Source organism: Strongylocentrotus purpuratus, unplaced genomic scaffold (genome assembly GCF_000002235.5).
Source record: "Strongylocentrotus purpuratus isolate Spur 01 unplaced genomic scaffold, Spur_5.0 spur5_scaffold_3, whole genome shotgun sequence".
Classification (NCBI taxonomy): Eukaryota; Metazoa; Echinodermata; class Echinoidea; order Camarodonta; family Strongylocentrotidae; genus Strongylocentrotus; species Strongylocentrotus purpuratus.
The window spans coordinates 14,464,371-14,474,432 of record NW_022145609.1 but is presented as its reverse complement, the minus strand read 5'-3'; the positions used below and the strand labels follow the sequence as shown (position 1 = coordinate 14,474,432).

Below are 10,062 nucleotides of genomic sequence, written 5' to 3'. Positions count from 1 at the left end.
ATTCTGTTAGAAATTACGTTAGTCCAATGAAATTACTATCGTCAGACTGTTACTTTATTGTAACGCCTATAGGTTAATTGCTGATAATATCGAATTGAATAATTTGATCATTTCGAGACGGCACTTAAAAGGTGCGATGTATAATCATCACCAGCTGCTCTACGAGGTTATGGTCGGAAATGGAGCGGTCCACTTCGATACGAAATAGATATGTATTATTTTAACTTATCGATTTTCATTTTTTTTCTTCAATTTCTGTCCCACAATCAATTTATTATTTCGGCATGTAAACAAAATAAACAATGCATGGAAATACACCAACTATGTTATAGGTGCTCAATCGGATGAAAGTGTAATTTTTGGTCAAACTATTTGGTATACTCATTATCCCCAAATAAATGAAAAAGGGTAGTATTTGTGAGTGGGTATGTGTATGCGTGTGTATTGTGTGTTTATGTGTTGGGAGGGTGCATGAGCGTGTGTATATTTTTTGTGTGCGTGGGTAGGAGGGTGAATGTGTGTGTGTGTGTGTCCGCGCGCACGCGATGTTAACATATATGCTCACCTTCGTTAAATCATTCCTGGCGTTCTCCCGATGTAAACATCAGTAATACTCACTCGATTGTGGGTGAAGAGATTAATGATCGCGAATTGGCAATTTTTTTTGTCCCTATAAAGGACCCTTGTTTTCTCTCAAATGTTTTCAGAGTATAGAGCATGTAACAGTGATACCATTGTGAATGATATTCTGTCTACATTGCTTCTTCCCTAGAAGGGATTAGATGGATACCTGATGGGATAATTGTTATGCTGGAGCTAGAGATAAAACCGTTATCACTGCGCACTAAATAATTTCATGCCCGGTTTTGTATACCTTAAATAGATCTGTAAACAATTTATGAATCTTAATAAATAATTATATCATATAGATTCAATTCATATAAGTACGTAGGGCTGAAGACATTCAAGTACTTAGTTAAAGACATCACCTGGAAAAGGGATGTAAAAGAAAAACTGTTTTTATAGCCTCCATGATATTATATGCAAGATAAGTCCAAAACTGCAGCCTTGTATTAAAGTGTACTAAAAAATAGACTATGTTACTTTTATAAACTTCATCGAGATATTGACTATTTATCTTGATCAGTAACCGATGAATAATCGATAATATAATGATTAGTAGATAATATATGAATAAAAGCACGATACTATACTCAACAACGAATCTCCTGACTGTCCCTACCACATCAACCCAAACATATGGTTCTCGTGTCTTTTCAACGGCAGCGCCTGTTGTCAAGATTTTTCAAAGATACAACAAAATAGCCAAGAAGACTCTGATAAATGAGTTTTAAAGACTGTTTAATGAAACTAAATCAGCATCTAAATTCAACAGTGTGTTCTCTTGATTACAGTTGAACGATTTAACTTTGACGTCAAATACACATCTTTATTCATAGAAATCTGTTGTTACACAAATATGTAAATATACGTGCTGTCAATTAATTACTCCATTAACACCGAGTGGAGTCCCATCTTAAGTTAACTTCCCGTTTTACGTTCAGTAATTATCTGAAGTTATCATAAGTGTCCGAAATTAGGACAATTGTCCGAATTACGCGAAAGGCCTTTTGTTTGGTTTTTGTGAATAGTTGTTGCTATATCAGAAGATCAAATACCGACATGGTTTCTACGACGATTCGATGCTTGGAGACTTGTGAAGGTTGATGTCCCGTAATCACTCATTACGGCAATCGGTCATGTGACGTTGTCTTCAAGATCCCGGATGTAATGACTCAGCGATTCTTGAATGCTAATTAGACGAAGCTCAGCGTGCCACTAGTTTTGTAGTTTAGAACGTTCTTGTCCCTCGTTACACGGCTATAAATGAAATTATCAATATATCCTTCAAAATACATATTTAATTTATACGTTTTCAACACTTATTTCTATTAATCATTTTCGAATAAACCAAACGATGGAATAATAAAGATTACTTCACCAGACTTTCTTTATCCGGTTATAACAAAACCAACATGGTTTCTTTCCACTACACTTTCTTTTCATTATTAACTAGGGTCACCAATATAACTGACCCGGGCAAAAAGTAAGATTTAATTGCTATATCAGAAGATCCAATACCGACATGGTTTCTACCCTGGAGACTTGTGTCGGAAGGATGATGACCCATAAAATTAATTAATCATTATAAGAATTTCGTTATGTCAACAAAAATTCGTTAGAGAAATTAAGTCATTTCTAGCACAACTATTTCAATAATAATTTGTTTCTCAACATTACTACTAGGTTGTTATGCGTTAATTCATTAACACAAAATAAAATGTTCTTTTACATATAATTTCAGAATTTATGCATGAAGTGTTAAAGCATTTATATTAATAAACGTATAATTATCCCTATCGAGCGACACTCAGGAGAACGATAGTTCATGAACGGCCTTTTCGTCACGTGTTCGTGAATAATTACTTTTGATACACATACGAGCTAATTTGCTCTAACGTGGTTCTTCTTGCACACTGTAAATATTTAAATTATCTGAATCTCATTATCACACATAGGTTATGTATAGAAAGCTACTTACAGTTTTGTTGACAAGGTTTTGCCAATGGCAGGAAAATTGAGGTTCTGGGCTACATGGAGTATACCTCTCGTACCGGTGTCGCCTGAGGAAAAAGACTGCTTGCGCCGAATACAATATTAAGGCTCTGGTAGCAACTTCCACAACACACATAAGGGTACATGTACAAGACCTCTCACACGTCCAGCTACAACCTCCGTCTTCTAGTCAACTGCACTGATTTAAATCCACACGTACACACTTTAGCATTCTCGGCACCACACCCTAATTTGCATATATTCAGACAAGCGAAATATTTTCTATTACAAACGCCCTCTAATGTCTAGATGACCTTGAAAATAGGAATACGAATAAAATAAGAATAAATTCCCCATTTTACTCTGACACCTGTCTTGTGGAACCAGCTTCCTGACCAGCTTCGAGTTGTTGTGAGCATTGACGGCTTTGGAAGAGCCCTGAAAACCTATTCGTTTTCAAGGCTCTTCTCCTAGAGCTGCTTTGTCCGTTTCTGGTTGGGAGGCTGATTCGGCATGATGAGTGTCTGTCTGTTTGTTGAATTTGTTATATGTAATGTCAATTAATTTTGTAGGTGTAATTATAGGTGCGTTAATTGGTTTACTTTCTCATTAATATTTTTTTGTCATTCTCCTATCTATTTTGTTATTTATTGTTGTTTTAATGTTGTTTATATATTCAAATTTGTTTTGATTGTACAAAACTGTAAAGCGCATAGAGAAATTCACAATTTATTATGCGCTTTATAAATATACTCTATTTTTATATTATTTTCGTGAAACGACGTATCTTTATTCGTGTTGTATATACATTACCTACAAGCAGGTCGATAACTCCACCCCCTCAACACCATGTCTATATTAATAGAAAGTGGCCCAATTGGAATTTGGCGAACTTTTACGATATTAGTATTTAGTGGCTAGTAATCATGGAAACCTGGTAAATATACAATCGGGAAACAAAGAATGTATTATTTTAAATGATATGAATTTCATTGCCGGGATACAGGAACATTTCAAAGTTGGTATTTCCTTTTGAGATATCAAGTTATTTATACGATTTGGGAACGCCGATCAATCGCATGGAACAAATGTTCAAGTACTGATACTTGCTAAGTCCTCTGGCAAATTTATACGGAATTAAATGGCTTTAAACGAGAATTATGCTTCTATACAGTATTTAGTTTATCATTTGAAAATGTGATTAAATACAACTTTTTTTTATTAAATGCAATCTTCTACCAAGATGTACGTCTCGTCAAAAGCTCCAACAATGCTAAAGGAAGAGTGGAGGTCTTGTACGGTGGATCGTGGATGACCGTTTGTGATAATTACTGGAATCTGTGGAAAGCAAGGATGGTCTGCAAAATGCTGGGGTTCGACGGAGCTCTGAAAGCACCTGGTTTGGCTAGGTTTGGGCAGGGAACCGGCGATATTATTGGTGTTCAATGTTACGGGACAGAAGAGAGCTTGACGGACTGTCCATACCTGTGGACCACCACTTCCTGTAGGCATAACGAGGATGCGGGTACCGTATGTTATTCAGGGGGTATGAACTCATTTAATATCAAAGAATAATTTTCCAATGGTACTTACAGATGCCATACTATTTAGGACAGAACAATACAAGAACATTGACATTCTTAATCCAAGTTTTCCCTGTTTCAGGTGATGTCACTTTGATAAAGGAGAAAATAGGGGTTTCGTTCAGAAAAAAACACTTACTATAACATTTTTCATAGTCTTTTTCATGTTTACAAATTCAAAAGAAATATCTGGCGATATAGTAAAATTATGATCAATATTTTTTTTATATCGGCTATTTGTTATAATCCTTCAGAAAGACATTTCCAAATGATTGAGTAGCAAGCACGATCAAACATTTGGAATTATATACGTCACAGCACTATAAAGATACCCTATCGTATTTAAACAGTTAATTTTATTTCTGATTATGTTTGATTTTTGCATATTCTCCGGGACCAAGTAGAGGTTTTAAGTAATATTTTGTCCCTTTTAAAGTTCCTTTAAAACACTTTTTATTCATTCAGCCCATCCGAATCCATTTGAAGTTCGTCTTGTCGGAGGGTCTAATGATGCTGAAGGCAGAGTAGAGATCATGCACGATGGATCCTGGGGAACTATCTGTGATTATTCATGGGACCTGAGAGACGCGAGGGTGGTTTGCAGAATGCTGGGGTTTGATGGAGCCTTGGACGCACCGAGATTTGCTAGGTTTGGTCAGGGCTCCGGTCGTATTCTGCTAAAGTATGTCAATTGTGACGGAAATGAAGACAACCTTGCAGACTGTGCTCATCCAGGGATTAGAGATTATACTTCATGCGGTCATACAAGGGATGCAGGAGCCATTTGCTACTCAGGAAGTATGTTTTTCTCTCTCGCATACCCAAGTATTTGTAACTGATCATTCTGTTAATTTCATGATTATTAGATGAACAAGAACAACTCGAGATAAGTAACTAAAAACTCAATATTTTATTTTACTTGAAACGAAATGGTCTAAAGACAAACAAATTGAATTTCAGCCCCCCTCCCCCGAGAACAAATCATAGTCTTATCTTACTTTTATTGTATGACAATCAAATGCAACCACACTACATTTCGTAATTCTATAGCCAGACGTATTTTCTTTAGTATTCATGTTCAAACGTAAATTACTTTTAGCAAATATTTCGTGTTTGGTGGATCATGATAATTCTTTAAATCTTATCGCATACCTCAGTACTATGAGTCTAAATAAGTTGATAATTTATTTCTTACTACAAATAATATTTTTTCAAAATTAGTTTACATTTATATATAAAACTATTAAGACATTAGCCAAATGCGCCCATGCAGGGATTGAACGTTACCTCTGCAGTCATACAATGGATGCAGGAGCCATTTGCTACTCAGGACGTATGTTTCCCTCTCCCGCATAACCAAGTATTTGTAACTGACCATTCTGTTAATTGCATGATTATTAGAAGAACATGAACAACTCGAGATAAGTGACTTAATAATCATATTTCATTTTACTTGAAGTGCAAATGGCCTAAAGACAAACAAATTAAAATTTAGCCCCTACATTTCGTAATTCTATAGCCAGACGTATTTTCTTAAGTATTCATGTTTCAGAAAAGAAAAAAAAATAATGCGTGTTTAGTGGATCAAAAGAACTCTTTAAACATTATTGCATACCTCAGTACTATGAGTCTAAATAAGTTGATAATTTATTTCTTACTACAAATAATATTTTTTTCAAAATTCTTTTACATTTACATATAAAACTATCAAGACATTAGCCAAAATACGATCCCAAATGCGGTATATTTGTCTTTCCTATTCACGTGTAGCCCATCCAAATCCATTCCAAGTTCGTCTTGTTGGTGGGTCTAACGATGCTGAAGGCAGGGTAGAGGTCATGCACGATGGATCCTGGGGAACTATCTGTGATTCATGGTGGGATCTTAGAGACGCGACGGTGGTTTGCAGAATGCGGGGGTTTAATGGAGCCTTGGACGCACCGGGATCTGCTAGATTTGGTCAGGGCTCCGGTCGTATTCTGCTAAAGTATGTCAATTGTGACGGAAAAGAAGACAACCTAGCTGATTGTGCTCATGCAGGGATTGAACGTTACACATGCAGTCATACAATGGATGCAGGAGCCATTTGTTATTCAGGAGGTATGTTTAAAAAAAATAAAAATAATAATGCGTGTTTAGTGGATCAAAATAACTCTTTAAACATTATTGCATACCTCAGTACTATGAGTTTAAATAAGTTGATAAATTATTTCTTACTACAAATAATGTTTTTTTCAAAATTCTTTTACATTTATATATAAAACTATCAAGACATTAGCCAAAATACGATCCCAAATGCGGTATATTTGTCTTTCCTATTCACGTGTAGCCCATCCAAATCCATTCCAAGTTCGTCTTGTTGGTGGGTCTAACGATGCTGAAGGCAGGGTAGAGGTCATGTACGATGGATCCTGGGGAACTATCTGTGATTCATGGTGGGATCTTAGAGACGCGAGGGTGGTTTGCAGAATAGCAGGGTTTGATGGAGCCTTGGACGCACCGAGATCTGCACGGTTTGGTCAAGGCTCTGGTCGTGTTCTGCTAACTCATGTCAGCTGTGACGGAACAGAAGACAACCTAGCAGACTGTGCTCATGCAGAGATTGGACGTTACACATGTAGTCATTCGAGGGATGCAGGCGCTGTCTGTTATTCGGGAGGTAGGTGTTCTGTTTTTTACATAATTTTGTTATAGGTTAGCTTTTTGAGTAAATCCTTATTCACTTGATTTGATTTTATTTCTGCATTTTTTTCCATATAAAATATAACTGAATAACAAAGAACATATAAATGTAAGGTATAATACAACATAAACAAACAATAATTTCTTCATGTCAAAATGTTTTTTTACATAATATATGTACATATAATAACGAAACTTAATATTTCCATAACATATAATCATAAATTTAAAGTATTATCCGAACTTTTCTATTGGAAAAGTGCAGAAGACCGCAAACATAAGCAAAGCTTGACGAGGATGGCGGCCTCAAAAAAACAAAAACAAAAAAATCTTAAGGTAAACCTTAAAATGAAAAAGTGTTCAAACGATCTTTGTGTATGAGTTTGTGAGTGTGTTGTGCAAGTGTATATATATATATATATATTGTGTGTGTGTGTGTGTGTGTGTGTGTGCGTGCGTGTGTGTGTGTGTGCATGTGCACGCAAGCGTGCTTGTTTGTATATGTTTGTAATGAATAGTGGAAGTGCACGTAGCTCTGTGTGGTATAGTGAAGTGGAAACAAATATAGCCTTAACAATAAAGGAAACTAAGAATACGAAATAGAAAACAAAATTTGCAAAACTGAGTTGCAATGTGACCAAAATTTGACAATTGCTTACTGCAGGTTGAAATCAGTTATGTAGATACTTCGATATAAGCGTTTTTTTTGAGAGATGCTTTAAAAGAATAGAGAGATGAACAATGCCTTATTGAATTTGGTAAGGAGTTCCAAACATCTGGTCCATGATGTCTTACTGATTTTTGTGCTAAAAGTATTTTAGGATTTTCTAAGTGATAATTTGTTGAACAACGGGTGGGGTATGTGTGAATGTTTGAGTTTAAACTGTAAATATTGTGAAATAGGGATGGTAGTTGATTATGAGAATATTTATACATAAAAATGCATGTCTGAAAAATGTGAATATCTTGTATTTTTAATGTTTTTAAACGCTGAAATAAAGGTTCCGTGTGTGATATATAATGTGAGTTAGTGATTATGCGAATCGCTCTCTTTTGAAGCAAAAATAAGGAATTAATTCTTGTTAAACTACAATTACCCCATACAATATTATAATATATCACATGTGATAAAATTAGAGAATTGTATAATATAATCATAGATCTTTCAGAAAGATTTTTTTAAAACTTATACAGTATTCCAATATTCCTTGATATTGATGTATGTATATTACGTATATGCTCATTAAAATTTAGATGAGAGTCAATAGTGACTCCTAAAAATTTAACAGATTGTTTTTCAATGAGAGGCAAGCCATCAATCTCAATATTACAATTTCTTATATCATGTACGTTGGTCTGTTTAAAATGAATGAAATTTGTTTTACTAAGATTTAATGACAATTTATTAGATTTAAACCACCTAGAAATTTTCATTAATTCACAGTTTAACCGCGTTATGAGTGTATCAAAGTTTTTATGGGAATAAGAAATACTCGTATCATCAGCAAAGATGATAAAATTTAAAAGTGAAGAGGTTTCAATAATATCATTTATATAAATAATAAAAAGCAATGGACCCAATATAGATCCTTGCGGTACTCCACATTTAATTGTAAATTTTGTTGATTCATGATTTTGGAAAGATACATATTGTTGTCTGTCTTGTAAATAATTAGTAAACCATGAAAGAGCTTGACCTCTTACGCCATAGTATTGTAATTTATGAATTAATATTTTATGATCAATCGTATCAAAAGCTTTTGACAAGTCCATAAATACTCCAACAATATGTTCACTGTTCGCAAAAGCCTCAATTATTTTATCATACATATGCAAAATTGCGTAATCGGTAGAATGACCAATTCTAAATCCGAACTGGTTAGGAATCAATGAATTATTTTTTTGTAAGAACGTGTTAAGTCTTTTATATATTATTTTTTCGAGAATTTTAGAGATATTTGGTAATAATGAAATTGGCCTATAATTACTTATTACTGAGGAACTTGCATATACACCTGAATGTATATTTTGCATTTCCCTAATTCAGTAATTGAGGTTGAACGCAAACAAGCGAGAATTTTAACTTTTCTTACTTCAACGTCTCACCTTAATTTCGTTGTTATAGTTAGCGGATTGCTCTTCTCTAGATATGTCTGGTCACGTGAGGTGCTCTTAACCAATCTTTGTACTGGATTTTTATAAAGAGGGCTTCATGATTACATTTCCTTGTAAGAGTATGTACATTTAATCCGATAAACCTATTCTGCTTTTCATCCTGACCACTCATTAAACACAACAGAGCCATTTCAAGTTCGTCTTACCAATGGAACCACCGATTCAGAAGGCATGGTTAAGGTTTTGTATAAGGGAAGCTGGGGAACTATATGTGATGATAACTGGGATCTAAGAGACGCAAGAGTAGTTTGTAAAATGCTTGAATTTGATGGAGCTTTAGCCGCACCTGGTAGAGCTACGTTTGGTGCCGGAAGCGGTAAAATATTGTTAGATGACGTTGGATGCAGGGGCACAGAAGACGCCCTTGCTGAGTGCTACCACCAAGGAATTGGAGTCAACAACTGTGAACATGACAGTGACGCCGGTGTCATTTGTTTTACAGGAGGTAGGATAATATGGTTCTTTTATTAGTTCACGAAGGCTTTGAAAATCAAAAATTCGTACAACGGTTGTTAATACAATAATCCGGTTCATAGATGTAGTCTGAGCATGAGCAGATAAAGGTCATTGCAGACCAAATTGGGAAATACACGGAGACAAAATACTGGATACGTGCTCATGAAAGTAAAGTAATCATTATTCATTTATGCACAAGCATTGCACTCCATGAAAAGGGAAACAAATGCTATTTATGTAGAACCTCCATCGCTGTAGGAGTGATTATTAAAACAACAAACAAGTTTTGAAGATCTGTGGATATTCGGGATCATTTGGGACATGCGCGATGGTCATGGTCTTCCTCGTGTTGGTCTCGCTGTTTCCACGTGAGCAATGGGGGTGTTTTAAGTGTCGTTTGTTCGATGAAACTTTTATATTAGTATCTATAGGTCATTACAGTGGGCTTCCATCGCTATCACGAACGGGAACTAAGTTGAATATCAACGCACACCGCACACATGTTATAATGATTTTTAGGGATTCAGTATTTACTAGCTGTTGTTGGCTC

The 10,062-nt window shown here is 35.2% G+C and overlaps 1 protein-coding gene across 1 annotated transcript; it reads left to right on the top strand.

Moving 5' to 3' along the window:
- Window positions 1-3,981: 3,981 nt before the first annotated feature.
- Window positions 3,982-9,527, top strand: LOC115928505 (deleted in malignant brain tumors 1 protein-like). The gene is made up of 5 exons (XM_030995767.1): window positions 3,982-4,141; window positions 4,665-4,997; window positions 5,970-6,299; window positions 6,529-6,858; window positions 9,181-9,527. The coding sequence occupies exons 1-5, from the start codon at window positions 3,982-3,984 to the stop codon at window positions 9,525-9,527; spliced, it is 1,500 nt and encodes a 499-aa protein (XP_030851627.1).
- The last annotated feature ends 535 nt before the right edge of the window (window positions 9,528-10,062 follow it).